Source organism: Sciurus carolinensis, chromosome 4 (genome assembly GCF_902686445.1).
Source record: "Sciurus carolinensis chromosome 4, mSciCar1.2, whole genome shotgun sequence".
Lineage (NCBI taxonomy): Eukaryota > Metazoa > Chordata > Mammalia > Rodentia > Sciuridae > Sciurus > Sciurus carolinensis.
In genome coordinates, this window is record NC_062216.1 from 21,941,246 (window position 1) to 21,963,572 (window position 22,327).

General features: G+C 32.2%; 1 protein-coding gene across 1 annotated transcript in view; it reads right to left on the reverse strand.

The window, feature by feature from the left end:
- Positions 1-22,327, reverse strand: part of Spock3 (SPARC (osteonectin), cwcv and kazal like domains proteoglycan 3) — a 439,938-nt gene that overhangs the window by 9,900 nt on the left and 407,711 nt on the right. The window contains 1 exon segment of the mRNA XM_047551520.1: positions 12,850-12,969. Coding sequence (XP_047407476.1) covers positions 12,850-12,969 — 120 coding nt within the window.

Here is a 22,327-nt window from a genome sequence, read left to right on the forward strand (position 1 = left end):
ACTTGGATAAAAACAAACAAGACAGGTATGTTTTCCTCAAGGCAAAAAAGACATACTACATTGAAATTAAAAGGCTTTAAAAATGTATTCTGAAGCGCTAATGAAAAGAAAGCCAGACTGAACATATTAATTATAAATCTGAATATGGACTAAGGAATGTGTCTCTGATGAGAAGGAACATCACATAATGACACAGTTGAATTACAAGACATAATGATTCTGAATGTGTAATATACGTAAGGTGAACACACGAAATGTCTGAGGAAAAAAATCTAACAGACCTAAATGGAGGAATAGACAAACCCCCAATCATATAAGGAGATTTCAACAAACTTTTATGACCAATAAATAGAACAAATGACAGTAACACATAAAGGGTACAGAAGATCTGAACAGTATAATCAGTTATGAAAAGTCTTTTCATAATTTACTTTAAAAGAATAGTCCAAAAAATAACAGAATACGAGTTATTTTTAGGTTCACATGAGACACATTCTGATCATAAAATACACCTTACCAAACTTAAACAAACTGAAATCACACAAAGCATTATTCAGAAACATAACAAAATGACATTAGAAATCAATAACAGAAGTAAAAACAAATATATGTAGAAATTAAAAAGAAAATCCAGCCAAAAATAAGCCTGAATTAAATAATTTCAATGATGGTATTTTAAGTCAGTAGGGAAAAGAAATTTGATGTCAGAATCCGATCTTATAAACACAGTGAAGGATTTAAATGTAAAAAGGTATACATTGGAAAGATGCAGAGTTCATTATTTTGTGAGAAAGACTTTCTAAAGAACATTAACAAAGTTATTTAAAATAAAAATGGAAATGATGTAGTCAGAAAATACTTGTAAACAATGTAGTATTACAAGATTAAAATAGTAATACTAAGCAGATTCTCACATTTTGTACATAGCATTATTCATTATGCTAAAAGGTGTCTATAGTAAAAGTATGTTTATGTGAGTATATATTTTGTATGAAAATGAGGTAGATTAGAAAATCATAAATCTCTAACCGCTAACAATTTTTACCTCATGATGCAGGTAGGAGATATAGTTTGTGAACAGATGCAAACTCTCTTTATATACTTTCACTTATTAGTTTTTAAAAATAAACATTAATTGTATAATTGAAACAAATAGCAAAGAAAATGGAAAATTATAATGTTACATATATTCTTCCTTCCTGTGATATGTCAAAAATAACATTCATTAATATGTCAGAAAAATCATCATAAAATTTATTGCCTTTTTATTGGATAGCCTGTGGTTCAAGGATAGCTGTGCACATTAAAGAATCCCAGATAATTATGGTTTTGAAGTATTTTATTTGCTTTGATTTATTAGGTTTCCCTTGGTTTTAGCTATCACCTCTTGATGATTTCAGACACCCATTATCCCAACATTCCGGGAGTCTTTGCACTACTCACGGTAGCACTGGTGAAAAATTTGACAAGATTGACACTTAGGTTTTAGCAGACTGAATATGTATGAAATATTGGAATGTAATGTAAAATTTTCTTTTATTTTTCTACATGGATGTCTTCTCTTAGGTTCTTCACTACTGTATTTTGGGGAGCTGGTGGTATTTCATTTTATATTAGGTTCAGGTTCCTGTTTAAAAGCATTCTGAATATCCTAGATGGTCATATTTTGAAAGTCAGGCATTCATTTTATTGAAAACAGAATGTAATAAATTTGCCAATCTTTCATTCATACTGTGAGAATCAATCCACTTAATGTTCCTAAAATTTCCAATGCTAATAGCAATTTCTATCATTTGAAATAATATACTTTCTAATTCTAAAATTTCCAATACTAGTTATGATTTCCAGTGTTTGGAATAATATAGTTCCTAAAGACTAGAGGTTAATCAAAGTTTGGTTCCTGGCAGATCCAGTTCAATAATTTCCTAGTACACAATGATGTAACAAACAATTTTGTTGTAATATGTCATTCACTTAGTATCTTTATTTTATAATCATACTTTTAGTAAAATAAAAGTACATAATCGAATTTAGTATGAAATATATTATTTTGATACAATTAAAATATCCATAGATTAAGACAATACCTTAGTAATACTAAAGTAAATAATTAAATTTTGCGATAGAGTTACAATTTCTACCTAATAAAAGAAAATGTCAGATGTCTCAGTAATTAGAACAACCAAAACAAGCAATGATCTGTATCTTTCAATTTACTGTGTAAAATAAGAAAATTTATCTTCAAACTTCTTAAACCTTTGTTATCAAAAGATAAAGTTCTCTGCTATACCTAGAAGGCTCCTAATTGCATTAAAATGGGACATTGTTTTTAAGCCATCTGATTCCAAATTCAATCTTCCTCTCAACGTGAAGACAGCATGACATAAAGAGAGCAATATCTTAGTAAGAAATTAGAAAGTGCTCGTTTTCCCTAGGGGTTTAAGTAATTCCATCATTTTCTCTGACTGAGAACATTTGGTGCAGTAAGAAAGCAACAATACAACATTATCATAATCTGAGTCAGACTGTTAATCTGAGGATTTTTGCATATGATGCTGATGTTCTTCTGAAGCTTTCCGAATTGAAAAATAAAAATGAGTACAATATCACTTTGAAAAAAGTAGATATTCTCCATTGTAACCATAGTTTTTAAAAACACTGGGTATTATATTTCTCCTATTTAACTTCTGAAGATTTAATCAATAGAAGCAAATCAAATTATATAAATTATAATAGCTATAAAATAAAATTATTCAACAAAAACTCAAACAAGTATTTTCAAGGTAATGATAAATAGAATCAGAGCTACACAGTTTCATTTCTTTCAACTTCTTATTCTAAAACCCCTTTTAAGATTTTTTTTATCTGAGTCATTTTCTATGGTCATTTATTTGTGTTTCAGTTCACTTTAAAATCTATCTGAACAAAACATATTTCATAGGTCTGATATCTTTTATAAAATGTAGACAAATTGATAAAACTAATGGTAAACTTTATCAGTTTGATTAATTTCTTTAAAAGCTATGACATTATCACCCTCCTTTTTAAAACCATTTTTAACTATGAAATATTTACACTAAGATTCAGATAAAAAGCAGTTTGAGGGGCAATGGTTTGGGTAATTCTCTATATGAAATCTGTGACAAAATTTGTTTAACTGCTAGGCACAATGGCATACGTCTGGAATCCCAACAGCTTGGGGGTTGAGGCAGGAGGAGCCTGAGTTGGAAACTAGCCTCAACAACTTAGTGAGGCCCTAAATAACTTATCAAGATTCTATCGCAAAATAAAAATTAAGAAGGGCTGGGTATGTGGTTCAGTGGTTAAATGCCCCTGGGTTCAATCCCCGGTACCGAAAAACAAACAGAAAAAAAAATAAATTATGGTTAACTAAAATCTCACAGTAGTGCCATATTGTGTTTGAGAGCTATGAATAACTCCTAAACCAAATATTAGAAAAAAATATTATTTTGGTGATATTTTGATTTCCTAGCAGAGCAATATGATGTTTAACTAATGTAAAATATGTAGCAATTCTGCTTTGATGACCAATGTATGAGGTTAACAAAGAATTTTTTAAAAAGGCACTATACCCTAAAAGTGGAATATGAAATCATATAGTTTAAGAATACACAGGTTTTGGGAGACATTTGGAGTAATTCTTTTTAACAATCTGGTATTAAGAGTAGAAAGATTAAATTAGAGAGTATATCACCCATTCTGCATATGGTTTAATATTCCACTTTTGGGATATACTGCCTTTTTAAAAAGCAAGACATCTTTCCATTGAAGTGTCAAGTCTTGAACTTTTTTTTTTTTTTTTTTTTAGTGGGGAACACCTCCCATCCAAACTATAACAGTCACTTATATCTTGGTTCTAGTGTCACTTCTTTCAGGAAGTCCGAGCACCCAAAATTTCACATTGGACAATTCCTTATGTAGTACTTAACAGACCTAACATAAAGTAGTACTTAACATTTAATTGCTTACTTATCTTTGTCATTAGCTCATACATTTTTCATGGTCATTTACTGTATTTTATTTATTTTGTGGTGCTAGGTATTAAATCCAGGGTCTTGTACATGTCAGCCAAGTGTTCTACTACTGAGCAATACCCACAACCCTACGATCATTAATCTTCTGTATCTAACACAGAGCTTAGTTTATGAAAGCTATTCAACAAATGTTCTTCAAATCAATAAATGACTTAATGTCTTATTGTTCCAAAATATATTTTTCCTTTCCTTTTCTTTTTTAAATTATTTTTTTAATTTTTACAGACTGCATTTTGATTCATTGTACAAAAATGGGGTACATTTTTTCGTTTCTATGGTTGGGCACCATGTAGATTCATACCATTCATGTAATCATACATGTACATAGGGTCATGATGTCTCTCTTGAACTTTTTAATCCAACCCTGCTACTGTCACAATGCTGTTCCGGAAAACTGCATGTTATTCCAAGATCACGAGAAAGCAGCTAGCTACAGGCCTCTTGTCACTCTTTTGAAACTAGTATAATGTCTAGATAACAATGTGTGTTAAGACTTATTAACTTATTCATTATACAAATTGCTTTTGAGTCCATATCATGTGACAACAGTTTTCCAGTAGTTGGGACTTGCAGAGTGAAATTCATTTCTTAAAGCTTACACAGTATTTTGAAGAAATAGAAAGCAATGCAGTAAAGATTATCAAATAGTAATATAGGCTAGGAAGGGAAACCAAGTAGCATCATGAGGAGGCTAAGGCTGAGTGTTGGTGGTGGTGTTTAGGTGGAGAAGTAGGAAGGAGACTCTGAGAAATTAATGGGTGAGGTAAGGGAGTGAGTCATACAGGTTCCTGGATGCAGTGTCCCCGAACCTGGAAACAGTGAATATGAAGCAAGTTCCTCTACTATGAGGAAATACATTCGTCAGAAAGTCCTATTATACCTTCAAGAATACTCAGCTTTCACAGACAATCAAATTAAAAGAGACATTTGAACTAATTCCTCTTAGCAATCTGGTGTAGGAGTTTAAAAGAATAAGTTGGAGAGTATATCACCCATTCTGCATTTAGTTTAGCTCTCATTAGAAGCTACATAGAAAGTATATAAATACTAAGGATGATATTACACTGCTGGGTTATTAGGTAAGGATACAGGAAAACAAAGGATGTTAAGGTTTAATTTGTATTTTAAATCATTATAACTGGGCAGTAAACAGATAAAAACTATGTGCTACTGACGGGAAGAAAATAATTTACATTATTAACATATCACAGACTAACTTACAAATATAATTGTGAATTTTCAGGTAACTTGTATTGGGTTGTCTCTTGGGTTGAATTAGTTTTTTTTGTAGTTCCAAATTTGCTGATTCATAAGTTTCACCCTAGCATGTGCTTTCCTGCTCAACAGCAATTGATGAGAAACTGGCTCTTCTTTTGGCCAATGTTTGCAGCCAGCTTTTCTCGAATGTACCTTTGGGTCTTTGTTGCTCCATGTGTTGCACTGGAAAATAGCACATGTGAAAGACTTTGAAGTGAGGTAAAGGCTGGTTATTTTAGGTTATTTAAGGATAAAAAGTATTGAAAAGGAGACGTGTGCCAAGTTCATCCCTTTTCCATTTCTCTCCTATGTGGCAAAGTGTTTGGTACCAGCTCATATTTCCTTTCAGTCATTCATTAATTTCTTACTGTTTGCTAACTTATAAAATTAGGTAATCAGGTATAAGTTTTGATCAATATTTTCTAAGAAACTATAGAAAAACTAGTTTCCATTTATTCTAATTCATAGAAAGCAAGGTCTGTAATAGTTTCAGATAGTATAGCAAAAAAGCTAATTATTTTAATGAAAATTACATTAACAACTTAAATATCATTGGAGGGACAAATTCATCAAATGACAACCATCTATCTCAAAGGGAATATTGTACCTGGTAAACAATGAGTATTGACTGTTATGCATACTTCATTGCACAACCAAAATAAACAAATACTTCGACTTCTTTTTTTGCATATTTGCTCCTACTTTTATAGTTCTGATACTTACAGATAAAAACCTCAAATGCTTTTTACATGATGTCCAATAAGTTAGAGATTGGTATTATGAGATGACTATCTTCAGCTTCTTATTTTAATTACTATTTAAAATGATATCATTCTACTCACAGAGTATCAATAACAAAAATGGTTTTTTAGAAATCTAAAAAAATTCAATAGAATTTAATGAAAAAAAACATAATTTTTTCCTCTAATCTGTTCTTCAGATATACTGTCACATTTCTCTATTAAATCCGAAGTAGGTTTATCAGTATAGGGAAGATATTCTGACTCCCCCAAATGCAGTGAGTTCCATCATCAAGGTCAACTTCAACCTATAATTCTTTGTTCAGTTAGATGGGAGGTACAGTCTACAGACAAGTAAGTTCAGATTGGTACGGAGATTTCACAGGAGTGTACATTTGTGCATAAATGTGCTATTATTTTGGAATTCCAGATGGTATTAGCAAATTAGATCATAAAAATCTCTTAAGAAAAGTTGGTAAGTTGTATTCCTACTGACTCAGAATTCAGAGATAAATAAATGCTTATATAAATTTTTATTTGCAGAAATTAAAAAAATTAATACTTTGAAAAATTTTTTCAGTGCTATGGATTGAGCCCAAGGATACTTCACCACTGAGCCACATCTCAAGACCTTTCTAGTTTTTATTTTGAAACAGGGTCTTGGTAAATTGCTTAGAGCCTTGCTAAGTTGCTCATTCTGGCCTCACTCTTGTGAACCTCCTGCCTCAGACTCCTGAGTTGCTAGGATTTCATGCCTGTGCCACTGTACCCAGTTCAAAAGTCCTTTTTTATGATGAATAACTGCAATGCTTTAACAATCAAATGTATTACTTAAATGAACTCTGACATTTAAATTATAATGAACTGTTTTAATACTGTTCAAGGAAACAATGATTTTAGTGTTATTAGCTTTTTGTATAATGCAACATATGCTGTTATTATATTGGGGTATATTTTTCCTAGATTAATATAAGTGTACTGATCCTATTAACAAGAGTTACATTTGATATTTACAATTTGAAAAAATATAAATTTGCCTCTCACCTAATTAAATAATTCAGATGAATTTTATTTCAAGAGTAATAGATTTTTTACATTTTATATTTTCCAGTTTTATTGAGATATAGTTTACAAACTTAAATTGTATATATTTAAGATGCACAATGTGATTTTTTTTAGAAATACATACCACACATTGTGAAATGATTACCACAATAAAGCTAATTAACATGTCCATCACCTCTCCTAATTGATGCACACTTGTGTGGTGAGAATATTTAAGATCTCTCTCAGCAAATATCATGTATACAATGTAGTATTATTAACTATATATTATTAAATCCAGAACTTACTTATTCTGCATAACTGAACATTTTTATCCTTTGACCCGCATCTCCCTTTTTCCCTAGTTCCTCAAAACCACCTATCTACTCTCTAGGACCATGAGATCAAATATTTTAGATTTCACATAAAGTGGGATCAAGCAGTATTTATGTTTCTGTGACTTGCTCATGTTTTTAATAAACTAAAATTAAATTTGTAAGATCTACAAATAATTTCTAAGATCTTTTGGTACTTTAAAATCTTTACCTAATTCAGATTAACTTAGTCACTGGGTATTCCTTCACTGATGTCTAATATAATAGCTAGATCATTTCATAAAAATGTAAAACACTAAAGCATGCTTTTAAATTCATATACTATTTTGCCTCTTATTTTTATGGCTTATCTGAAAAGTTTATATACTTGAGTTTGTTAATAAGCACGTTCATTTTTGCCATGTTAAAAAGATATATTATAAAGGAGCATATGGCTATAAAAGAGTATGAATGTATAAACTTGGCTAATCTATTGCAAAATGCTGATGCATAACAGTTTATAATCATCCACCTCATAGTTTTCTCTACAAAGTAGTTACTGTAATTAACAATTATATACACATATATGGCTCTCTAGCAAAACAACTTAATGTGAAAAATATTTTCTTAAAAATATAATTTTGTCCTAAAATAAAATATCTAAGTCTACTAAAATGTGTGAGATAACACCTAAGTAAATTTAAATATTATGAGATTCAGCAAAAACATTATTTGTCTTGGTCAGTTGTGGAGAACAGTCACAGGATGGAAGAGCAGTGACTGAGAGTGGGGGTCTCTGATGACCTCATGGCTGTGGTATACCTGGTGTCTGGGCATGTTTCTGTGCAAGGGCACAGGATGCGTAGCTACCGTGGCAATGCCCTGCAGGAGTCCAATCAGCTCTGACCTTGATCTCAGGCACACAGCTCCAGAGGAAGGAAGGAATTCTCATGCTAGACAACCACAATGTTTCACCAGCTCTGCTTTTCTGGTTCCTGCCAGCTTTACAGTAACTTTAAACAATGGACTTTCTTGAAAGTTACACAAAGCTCCTAACATTGCACTTTGCAACTGTGTATTGCAACTGTGGAAAAGCTACATAGATGTCCTAGTTTCTATAACTTTCCTGAATACAAAGAGTAATGCATAATCTTTAACCTGATAATGAGACATACATAAATAAAGATTGCTGGCATAACTCTTCAGATCTGCATCTCCATCAGAGAGTAGGCTCCACCTGATCCCAGCTTAATCTTCAAAATCTGTGTTCATGAATCTCTATTTTCCAATCCCCTTTGCCCCTTGCCAGACCAGAGAGTTTGGTCGTGCTGTTCTAGACAGTCAGTTTTTTTTTTTTTTTATTGTAAACAAATGGGATACATGTTGTTTCTCTATTTGTACATGGAGTCAAGGCATACCATTTGTGTAATCATAAATTTACATAGGGTAATGTTGTTTGATTCATTCTGTTATTATTTTTTTCCCTTCCCCCCCACCCCTCCCACCCCTCTTTTCCCCCTATACAGTCCTTCCTTCCTCCATTCTTATCACCCTCCTTATCCCTAACCCTAAACCTAACCCTAACCCTAACGCGAAACCCCTCCCACCCCCCATTATATGTCCTCATCCGCTTATCAGCGAGATCATTCGTCCTTTAGTTTTTTGAGATAGGCTTATTTCACTTAGCATGATATTCTCCAATTTCATCCATTTGCCTGCAAATGCCATAATTTTATCATTCTTCATGGCGGTATAATATTCCATTGTATATATATGCCACAGTTTCTTTATCCATTCATCAACTGAAGGACATCTAGGTTGGTTCCACAATCTGGTTATGGTTAATTGAGCAGCAATGAACATTGATGTGACAGTCACTTATAGTTAATATCTAAATGGCTTCTTTGTAAGATTCAAAAAATAATTTTAAATCTTATCCTGATGCAGAACTAAAATTTTATTTTTTTCTGTTGAAATGACACAATTTTCTTGGAATCTTGGTCTGCTCTGAATGAGATCACAAAGTAAGGTTGATTTTGCTTTCTGTTCTATGTGACTGAAAGACAAATATTTTGTATTGGCATATTTCCTTGCATTTTATGTTGACTTCATCATATCCTTAATTATTAAAACATAATGTGCAAATTCTCTTCGTTGTCATATCAAAAAATAAAATCAAAACCCAATTCTAGGAGTTTATACAAGAGATACAAGTATAAGTGATAAAGATTGGCAACAAATGACAGCAAGGACATCAGCGGAATATGATTAAACTGGAAGGGAAGAATGGTAATACTACTATTAACCAGGGTAAAATGTGCTGGAAAGCAGAAAGTAGGATACGATATAACAAAATAGAATGATAAGCCCATTCATTAATAGGAGAGAAATAAATCTAGGTATACTACAAAATAGAGTAGCTAACATGTGAAACAAAATCTACTGAAAATGATAGAGGGACCTGTTCATATGTAACTATAATGGAAACTGTCAATATACCTTTTTCAGAATTAAAACACGTAAGAATATACATTTCAGATGTGTTTTGTTTTGCTTTATTTACTGTACAAAATCTTTTCACCTAATATTCTATGTTCAAATTAAATTTAAAAGAAAGTATAATAACATATTCACAAGAATACAAAAGTTAAAAAGAATAATGATACTTTTTCTAGTGGGATGCAGGTAAAGATTAACTCCATACCTTGCTGGCAAAAATTTGAAATGCCTTAAGCTGGCAACACATATTATCAATTGTAGTTCAAAATGCATTTGCACTTTGATGTATTACTTCCACTCAGGGAAATAAGAGCATACAGATTGCAGCATAAATTTTCAGAGAGAAAATAATGGAAATGGTGCATAATCATTCCCAGGGTACTCACTGACTGATTTAATTATAGCCACAGGATATAGTATATTGGTACCTTCTTTGCTTCATTCATTCATTAATTTTTATTTATCAAATAAATGTCATTTATTATATTTATTTAGTTAATAAAATTTACTATTAATTTCTATTTAGTAAATATTATGTGTTAAACTCTATTCTGGGCTCTTTCAATACAATGATGAATAAAGATCTTTGACTTCATTGAGTTTACAGTAATCTAGTAGAGAGTGGGGGAGAGAAAATAGAAAATAAAAATAACAAATTACCATTATGCTCAATAGTGATAAGTGCTTTGAATTAAAAATAAATATGAAAAGGAGAGAAGTAATGTGATGTAGATGGGTTAATTCTCAAATTAAATATGGAGGATTCAGTGAAGGATTCACCCAAGGGTGTCCAGATGAGGAGGTGAGAGATCCAGTCCTCTCTTGTCTATGGACTTGTCATGCTGATTCTAATAACTAACTCCTGTGGAAATTCACTCTTAGTCAGCCTCCTAGTTAGCTTTAAGTAGTATAAATAATTCTGTGACCCATTTTTCCCTTTACTCTCCAAAGATTATCAACTCCAGAGGAGTTTCTTGTAATGAATCCACCATCTTAAGAGAGTCTTATGACATTTTTGGAAGAAAAAGCTAGAAAAGAAAATAATATTTAGGAATGCATACAATTAACAGGCACTTTGCTAAGTGGTCTACAAATTATCCTTTGATCTATCTCCAAATATAGGAAGTAAATTAGTCCAAACTCAAGCTCAAAGGAGAAATTTGATACCATGCCATATTCAAGTATGACTCTTGGGGACACAGGTATGAATTTCATTATTATTTTTAAATCAGCATATAAGTTTCTGGAAGAAATCTCCCCATACTTCATATATTTTTTTCAGATTAAATATAACTGAGTATTCTTAGTTATTATTTCTATGAAATAAATGCAGGCTGAAATGCATTAAAATATTTATAGCTGCCAAAAATTTCAGTCAATAAATTCAAGACAGAGCTGAGAAACTGTCCTACAAGAACAGGATAGTACAATAGTACTATAACTTCTTTCGGAAATTCACAAGAGGAAATGTATACATATTCATCACACATTTGAAGACCCTTATTATATCTAAATGTAATAGCTTAATTGTACTGCTATACTAAATTATTATAGAATACAAATAAGATCCATAATTACAAAAGTTTAGGATTATAGAAAATCTCTAAATGGGGATAAAGAAACTGTGGTATAAATACATAATGGAATATTACTCAGTCATGAAGATGAATAAAATTATGGCATTTGCAGGTAAATGGCTGGAATTGGAGAGTATCATGCTAAGTGAAGTAATCCAATCCCCCAAAAACAAAAGCCTAATGTTTTCTCTGATAAGTGAATGGTGATACATAATGGGGGAGAGGGGTAAGGGAAGAATGGAAGAACGTTGGATTGTGTAGAGGGAAATGAGGGGTGGGGGGTCAGGGGGTAGGAAAGATAATGGAATGAGACAAACATCATTACCCTATATACATGTATGGTTACACAAACCATGTGACTCTATATTGTGTACAATCAGAGAAACTAAAAGTTGTACCCCATTTGTGTACAGTGAATGAAGAAAAGAAAAAAAGAAAGAAAAATCCCTAAATGGGAAGAAAGCAAACAAACAAGGCAGTTTAGAGAATAGAGTTTATAAATGATTGTGCTGTTTTACTGTATGAGTTTTCTAATCTCCATTTTGAGGGTTTCGAGTGAGAGTGTACAATTGTCTCTCACCATAAACAATGAAGTTCACATCCTTGACACTCCTTTGTCAGTTAAGAAATGTAGCTCATAATTGATGCCCTATCCCTCTTTCTTGCCTTTTAGAGAAATTATTTTGATTTGAAAGATTCAGTCCATGTTTCAATACCCTTTTCATATACATTATGTAAAACAAGTATTTATAGAACTGAAAATAATTCTTAAATGAAAAGTTCATAAAATTATTCATAACAAGTATCCTAATTCAACTTGCCATTTTTATTTCTGAGGATTTGGAGGAATTATACAGATGATAAGATTCCAGTCAGAGTCATATACTCTCATTTTGCTTCAGTGTTTTGCTTATTTGATTTGCAAATATTCAGTCTTTTCTACTAATCCATTTTGCACCGAGACAAATTAAGATACCAGCAAAGCACTCTTGAAAAGAATATTTGGGGGATTTCAACTGTGTTTTTTCAATGTCTACTCCAAAATTCTTACTTCTATTTCCCATGCTGTTATACTTTCTATCACTTTGACAAAATACGGAAAAACGCTTCTATTCTTAATTTTTAACTGGAACCTAAACGCTTTCTGAAGAGACATTCTCTTTTTCCATCAATCAGAGTTGGTCCAAATGCTTTCTTTTCTTACAAAATACTAAAGAAAAACTTGGGAGTGACAGCAATGTTCTGAGTTTTGTTCAACATTTAGTGAAGGAGAGATATTGAAATGTCTGATTTGGTCTAAGGGATTCATTAGATATAAATCCTCATCTCAAAGAAAGGCACTGATCAAATATAGAAATCTTACTGCTTCTCTCAGGCCTCAGTAATGTTTTTGTCTTCTTGTTTTGACTTCCACTTTCGTGAAGGGCCTTGAACCAATCCCGCAATCTGTTCGCCACTTCCCTGAATTCCAGATCACTGCAGGCTAAAAACAAAGGGAAACATTACAAATCTTCAAAAAGAGCTCAGCAGAATGTCAATGTTATTTCTCCAATTATTCCAATAGCCAGTGGAAGGTAACCGTCAGTAAAAGAAAAAAAGAATTAACACAAGGACCAATTGTGATTCAGTTATTTTCAGTACTAAACCTCAATACATGTTTCAAGCATAAGATGTAATTTAGCAGAAACATCTTATTTGATAAAAGAATATTTTTGTTTCTTACACATTTTTATTGGTGCATTATTGTTGTACATATTGATGGTTCCTCCTCATAGGATACTTGGTTTGAGAATTCTTATTGTGAACATTACAAAAAATTGAGCCTTAATATTTATGTGATCAATAGGTTATGGGAAGGTGGTATGGCATCTGAGAAAATGAAGGTTTCAAAATCCAAAATGAATATTATACATTTATAATTGACCATTCCTGTAATAATATGTTATGATTTAGAATTCCTTGTTAGGATACTCAATATATGTTAAAATTCATTAACTAATACTGTTTCTATTTAGTTTAACATATTTAAAAAGAATAAAATAAGAGCATGTTAGTTGTCATTAGAAAAAGACTATAAAATATTTGAGAAAATAGCACCATATTTTTGTTGTAAAAAGTGAAGTATTAGCAAATATTGACATTTGGAACTAAAGAAAACATTTTCTATTTTAAGAATTATTATTTACCAATAATTATTTAAAATAGGACATGATAAGCCACACCAAGACCTAGTGTGTATGTGACTAATGCTAAAGTGAGGTAGAAAAATTCAAGAATTTGGTAGTAAAATGCTTTGAAATATATTTAAGATCATTTATTTACCTCACTTAGAGGACATTGTATATTGCAGACCTATATTTAGTGCATGTTGCAATAAGTAAATGATTTCTTCAACTGCTAAGTATTCTAAACAAAAACAGTTCTTGCTCATTTTGTTGAAAATAATTCATGCAATAATGTTACAGTGTGTTACATTATATTTAATAAATTGCCTTCTAATATGATATATGGCATACATATAACACAATGTAATGGTTTCTAATACAATCAAGACAATTTCTTAGCACTTGAAGGCAACAAGACCCCATTTTTTTTTTTTTTTTTTTTTTTTTTGCGGTGCTGAGGATCGAACCCAGGGCCTTGTGCTTGCAAGCCAAGCACTCTACCAACTGAGCTATCTCCCCAGCCCCAAGACCCCACATTTAAAAGACCCTGTGCAGCAATTGGCAAACAAGGAATTTCAGAATATTGGAGTCCAAAAATAAGATATTTTCATGGGGGATGTTAACAATTTTTTTTTTCATATATCAAGCATGAGGAATCAGAATGCCACAATCATGCAAGCAGCATGATCATGGAAGGATTATTTCCTATTTTTAAGCAAGAAAAATCAAGCAAACTAAAGAGATCTGAAAACCAAAGCTGAAAAATGAACCACACATTTCATCTTTTTCCAGAAAGTTACTGGAAGATATGCTACACCAAGACAAAGTCATAAAGTGGGTGACTGAGACAAGTAGATAAAAGGGAGAACTGAGGGAGGAAAACCATTTGTAGGAAGATGGGAAGGGGAGTTCCAGACCAAATGTGTGCCAAGGGCAGAGGCAGACGCCAGGTCTGAAATTTCCTGGCCTGGGAGAAAGCAATGTACAAAAATGCATAACTCTTTTCATACAGAGAAAACACTATGGTGAAAGCAAAGAAAATATGAATTGTATCAATGATTGACAGTGATGAGGTCATAAAAGTTATGCTCCTAATATGAATATCTATACCCCAGCCTTTTTGGCAAGGGTCTTCTGCTCAAGAAGATCTTAGGAAACAAAAATCCTACTCAAATGGGGGAATTTACATCTCTATACACTTTTTAATATGTAACACATATCTCTGGAAGAATAAATGAAACTGGTAAAACTAGCTCCTCTTAAGGGGTCTGGGTTAGAGGGAGAAAACTGTATAAGGGAGTTCTACTTTGGTCACTCATCTCTTTTCCCTCTGAGTTGTGTGCTATGTGACTGTATGGACATTAAAAATAAACAGAACCTGAAAACTTTTTAAAAAAATAATTAGAAATGCACATAAACCACCACCCAACATCTCTTTTCTTTAAATTTCATTCTGAAAGTGTACTATATGTATTCAAGCATATTCATTTAAATTGTTCAATATCATTTACTCAGTCACACCCAGCAAACAGCAAAGTTTGACCCAACAAGATATCTGCTAAAGGTTGCAAAATATTTTATTCGATAGATTAGTACAAAGTATTTCACTATATTCTAAAAATCTGAGTGTAGTGATAGTACTTACTGTGTAAGTATAATGGAATAATTCTGAAATCTCATGAGTTTTGAAATTAATTGATAATAAATATAACAGCATTTTAAATAATTTACCAAATTAGAGATCCTAAACCAGTATTGACTATAGTACCAGACTTTTATTCTCAATATATATAGACTAAATAGTCTAATAAAGTTGGAATATTTTTGAAATTAATAATTTTAATAATTATAATTAATGAAATAATGATAAATAAAATGAAAACACTGATAACAGTGTATACTTACTGTGATATTTACATGTGTTAATTCATTTAATCATTATAAAATTATATTGTTTCTACTTTAAAGTATTAGGAAACTGAGGTACAGAGAACTGAATGAATAATTTGAGGTCTGACAGATAAGTGGCAAAGCCAAGTTTTGAATCCATAAATTGGACTACAGCATCCAAAGTCTTAACCCCAACAAAAAATCACCTAAGAAATCTCAGAGGAAATGAACAAAGCAGCAAGTGCCAATTTAGAACAAAAAAAAAAAGTCAAGAATTGCCTCCTTGAAAGCTTATAAACTTCGTTTCATAAGTGATGATTATGAGGATAGGAGCTGATCACCACCACTACAGGGAGGTTTGATGTTAGCAAAACACATTTTTAAAAGACCATATAAAACTTATAGGTTGTAATTATATCTCTCTGAATTTGAAGAAATCACAAGTCTTCAGGTCCAGTGTTTGAAACTAATTACAAACAGAGCAGAGATCTCAGGGAGCAGTGAACTTCTGTCCATGCCATCACACAGTCCCCAGTAGCTGATAAGCCCCCATCCCACTGGAACCAGTCAGAGGTCCCCTACAGGTTTCTGACAGCAGCAGTGAGTTCCTAGAGTTCTTTTCCAGAAGAAACCAATTGATATTATTTTCTTCCTATTTCCAAAAGGTCTCTCACCCAAATTTATTCTTCTAGAAATAATATCTTGCATTTATATAGCATGAAATACTTTTTAATGAGGTTTCAAATTTGATTTTAATAAAAAGCCTGGAAGGTTAGGGAGAGGATTCTTATCTTTATTTTTAATAGCTGTGGAAGCTAGGACACAGAAGTTTAAATGACTGCTTTCCATTTTATAGCCAGTAGTGAACTAAAACAGTGCTTGGTACTCATTAATCTAATTAAATTTGTAGTTAGGAATGAATAACAGAAATAACAAATCATGCTAACATAATAATAAATATGATTTTAAATTAAAATTGAATAGTTAAAAGTTGTGTTTCGACCCAGGGTTGTACAGTTGTAGCCAATTATTAACAAAAGCATGATGTCATTTAAAGCAAAAGATGAGTACAAAAAGACCTCATAATTTTTTTTAAATTATATAACTTTATTTTTATGTACATACATTTTTGTAGAGTAGAGGAGTAGGGATAAAGCAAAAATTTAAAAAAAAACTCTAAAAAACAGAATAAAAACAAGGAAGGGCAAACAGAAAATTTATAAAAGAAAAGAAAGGAGCAATGGAGGATTACTTAAGAAGTCTAACATCTGACATGGAAATTTTTGCTTGTTTGTTTTGTTTTTGTGGTACTGAGGATTGAACAACACAGGGGCAGCCTTCTACTGAGCTACATCTCCAGCCCTGTTTATTATTCTGTTTTGAGACAGGGTCTCACTAAGATGTCCAGGCTGGGCTTGTACTTGTGATTTTTCTGCATCAGCCTCCTGAGTTGCTAGAATTAGAGACATGTTCTACCACACCTGACTGAAAACACACACACACACACACATACACTCACAAACACACACACACACACACACACATACACACACACAGAGAACATCTTTTAAAATTTACAACATGAATTAGAGAAGATCACAAAATTTTCAGGAAAAAGAAACTAAACATTTAACAAGCCAAAGAACATCTATAAAAGACAATCAGTTCTGTATCCTAGTAGTCATTAGCTATGAGGGATTAGAGATGATAACAAAGCAAGCCTTCAAAATTCTAAGGGAACTATTTTTAATCTTGCATTTCAAATCTACTCAATTATCAATCAAATAGGCCAGAATAAAGGCATTTCCAGATATGCAAGAAATCAGAGATTTTTACATTCTAGATCACCATGATAATGGACTATAACAAAATGATAGAGAAAATTAAGAAAAATAAAGACTTGAAATTCATTAAACAGTGACCCACTTAAGAAGTACTGAGAGGTAAAGAACTCAAACTAGCTGTGTAGTGTATAAAGACATGGTAAGCTGATAGGTAGCTCAGGGACAAATCTGGTAGGCAACAGGGAGAGTGATTTGGCACAATAGTGTCTGATGGCCAGTTTGTAAAAATTTGTACTCATAAAGGCAGTGGGAATATGAAATGGTAGAATGCATTTAAAATGGAAAGTAGTTAACACTCCATTTAGGGAGACAAAAAAGTGCATTCACATGAGGTACTTAGTGTAAATCTTACTTTTCTGTGAAAAATATTTCCATCATCATGAAATTGTAAAAGGTGTGGACATGCAACTTGATCCTCCATATGAAGAATTCCAATAAGACTTGATGGTTATGGAATATAATATCAAGACTTGATGGTTATGTAACATAATATAAGTGTTATCAATTTTGTCAATAAGTGTCCAACTCTGGCTGCAAGAGATAGAAAAGTGAAAGTGAAAACATGAATAGTGAGAAGAGGTTATGCACATGACTTCACTTTACAAAAGACAAGGAGGTTTGAGGTACTGGAAACGTGAGTAGGGGTTTTCAGTTTTATACAAAGCATTTTTTGTTTGTTTTGCTTATAAATTTTCACTGTTCAAATTACAGATGTAATCAGTGGAAATCAAGAACAGTCGTATAACAATCCTGGAAAGAGAGAGGAAAATGAAATATATTTCCATTCATCAAACCAGAAAATCTAAAGGAATATTTGAAGTTGGTAGTCATAAGAATTTAGTCACTTGAATAGTAGTAACAATCACATTTTGGTGAAGACACAGTCACAACCCATGCTCTAATATTCCCATTTGATGACACTAAGGTATTATTCCCAACTTCTGAGTCTATGCATAGATTACTCTCAACTCAGTCTCAATGTCAGTGGAGTTCATCCGTTGCATAGAGTCTCTGATGTAAAACGTCACCTAATCGTATTACTCTAGAAGTTAGTACCAAAATAAAAGCAAGTCTTTTCAAGGAAAAAAAAAAATGAGCTAGTCAGGTAAGAAAAACCTGCACCATCTGAAAATGATTAGCTCTGTGACCTAGGAGAGCATTCGTGGGAACGAGGAGAGCAGTTCTGGCGTGGCTGTCCTTATAACTCTTTCTAATCCTTTGAATTGATTAGTGGTAGAATCATCTGTACTCCAAACATAACTTGTGGGGAGCCATCCTTATCCAGCAGAATCAGACGGTTCCGTTTAGTTCCCCTAAGAGAATGGCTCCCCTAACTCCACTCTATCCTGTCCATCACAGAAGCAGCTCCTCCTGCTCTCGCCCCCTTTACCTGTGTGTTATAAATAAAAGAGAGTTGGACGACTCCATGTTGTTTTAGAGGCCAGAGCTGGTATGGCCAGACCCGTCACGCCCCCTCTCATTTGAAAAGAGTATTGGCTCTTGTGTATTTACTGAGTAGATAAGTTTTGGGGTAATAGATTGAAAAACAGTCAACATCGTCCTCTGGCAATTAACCCTTTTCTCATCCATGTGGGATGTGACTGAGAGACCCCCACAGCAACTTATGTGGATGAGACCAAAAACAGGACAATGAACACTTATTGATTATGTTCTTTAAATCAAAAATTGAGGTACTCACTTCTATTATTATCACATATCAAGCTTAGAGGATTTATGTACTTTGTCCAAATCACAGGTATGTGGTAGCAAATCTAATACTTCTAATTCAGAACAACTTCTGTTGTGTTCAACTAGCATCTTTTCTATATCAATAACCAGTGTAATAGATCAGTGATAAAGCAAATATGCCATATATTCACAACTTGGATTCTTAAAATTCATTACTCAGAGAGGATCAAATGTGAGAATTGGAGAGATTTCAGGATCAATTTAGTGTCTTCTATAAGCCCAGGGCATCTGTTTTGGAGAACCCAAAATGCAGTATTCATTAATACAATATTTCACACATAATTTTTTGACAATAATTTTTAAAATTTTGAAGTAAATTTTGCTGACAATTAACTTATTTAAAGTTGGCAATGATTTATCTGTAATTATTGGTTAAAACACTGATTCTTGCCAGGTTAGAAACTACATTTCCTGAGATTTATTTAAACTTTATAAAAAATGTAAAAATTAATGAATTTGATGTTTTAGTAACTATTTATTTATTAGTAGTGATTATTCATTTCATTTTTCATTTCATTTTGTATTTTAGAGTCAATATTTTTCAAGTCTGAAGTGTTTAGTTTCTGACATTTTAATAAATACCAAAGACTCTGCAAGTCACAAAAAGAAAAAAAAAAAGAAGAAAGAAACTCTCAAAATGGTCCTGATTCACTCATACTGTGTTTACTGAATGCTACATCCCCTTGAAATTTATATGTTGAACCTAATCTGTAATGTTCTGATATTTGGGGGTATGAGGTCGTGGGTAGAGTCTTCATGGTTAGGGTGAGTGTCCTTGTACAGAGTCCAGTGAGATTCCCCAGTCCTTCCACCATATCACATACAGGAAGACAATGGTCATCTGTGAACCAGGAAATAGGCCTTTCACAGACACTGAATCTGTTGATGCTGCCTTGATCTTGGACTTCCCATTATCCACAAGTGGGAGGAATAAATTTCTGTTGTTTATAAGCCATCCAATCTGTGGAATTCTTTTATAGTAACCCAAGTGGATTAAGACATACTATCACAGACATAGAGGTTCTTAAGAACACACATTTATTAAAAATGAATACTGATTTGTGACAATATGAGTAATGAAGATGGTTTTATATTCTAAGAAGACTCAGTGTAAATACAGAGTTCCAGAAAAAAAATGGATGCTCCAAGAAGATTCAAATCAGGGACAGAGATCACCTAGTAAGTGGACATTATCGTTGAGAAAATTTTGTTTTCTTCCAATTGACTTCTATTTGACTTGATTCACAATTTTAAAAATAATTTATCATACCACTCATTCGTCTAAAATATTAGAAAATAATTACCTATGTAATTAGTAATGAAAGGAAATAGTAGACAGTAATTTGAACAAACTTGTGTTAACTCACAAAATACGTCATTCTTGATAAATAAATTTCCCTTGTCTCTGATTTTCTATGGTCTATGAGGTGAAGAAATGACATATCACCACTATAATTATTGATGAACCTCTGACATACCCCTCTTCCATCATTTTAAAATGTATCTTCTGATGGTCTCTCTAATGGGATTAGGTTGGTCTGTGAGTGTGGCATAGTTAAAATCTCACAGAATACAATTATCCTGAGATAAAGGGCTTAGTTTGTCAATGTGGTTATTTTCTTAAAGATCAAGTCCATTACACTATGAAAGATTCAAGGAATTTGTCTCTAACTATCAATCCATATGCTCCCATTATATAGGGTCACAATGTTCTAGAGACAGAAAAAAAAAGGTAAAAAAAATACTCCATAATAGTACAATGTTTATTTCAGGTTGAAGAGAAAGAGGGAAAGATTATTACTTATTGAATCTACTCTTAATTCTTTGACTATGCATAATCATATGTTATTGAATCATCCTTATATTTTATACCTACGTCTACTACACACAAATGACAAATAAATATTTATGAATATATGTCATAGATTTGTATATTTGCTTATCTCAGTTAAGAGAACATCTGTCAAACCCTCCAACTATCTCTTGTTATTTTCTTTGAAAATCCTTAGAAATGGAGCTACTGGATCGTAGAGTATGAACATTTAAAGGCAACTTGCTTCTGTAACATGAAAACTTTTAATTCCAGAAAAGATTTTTGAAATATTAAAATGCACATTATTTTCTTTTGCACTCTATAATTCAATCATTGAGAAATGAAGTAGTATAGATATGTAACTGTTTAAACAAAATAAATGAATTTAAACAATGTTCATCATCATTAAAACAACATAAGTGACATAAATTACATATTTACCTAGGACAATCTAACAAAAACGAATACAGAATGTGTCTTCCACAGAGTAACTGGCTCCCAGACAATGTATAAACTAGAAAAAGTTAAAAATCTCAGAATTTTCTCTGGAAAATGTCCATGCAGCTGCAAAGCAAAGAGTTGCTAACATTCTTTAAGTTGTGAACTGTGTTCCTAACATGCAGCCCAGTCAGAAAACTTTTTTTCAAAGCAAAATTTAAAAATGTATATATCAGCAACTTAAGGTGATTATAAAGATACAAGAACATAAATTAAAGAATAAAAGAACATTTCCCTGATAAAATAAATAAATAAATAAATAAATAAATAAATAATGCTGGGCCTTTTGCAGGTATGTTAGAAAAGAAAATCTTTGGTAAATATCAATGGAGAAAGATTTTAAAAGAAAATTCAAAAGCAGAGGCTTAACATGTTAGAAAAAGGACAAGTATAGTAGGAACTCACACTCACAAATCAGCACATCTTTGGCTTGATCAAAAGAAACTTTTTGTCCATTTTTTATAAGAATATCATAGACTACATGGCTTATAAACAACAGAAATATTTTTCACACAGTTCTAGAGGCTGAGAAGACCATTAAAAAGTTCTAGCAGATTAGCAGATTTGGTGTCTGGTGAGGAGTTTCTTTACTGTGTCCTCACCTGGAAGAAGAATTGAGGAACAACTGAGGCCTCCTTTATAAAGGAGGTCTTCATCCTCATTATCTCATCATTTCCTAAAAGGCCCCACTTCCTAGTACATATCTTGGTATTAGGATTTCAACTTATGAATTTAGGGGATGCAAATATTCAGATCATGGTACTCTTGTAGATGCTTTCCCTGGTAAATGAAGAGGGAATTTATTTATAAGAGGTTTTTTTTTAAGAAAACCATAAATAAATGCATACACATACACATATATGTATGTACTTAATATTTTTA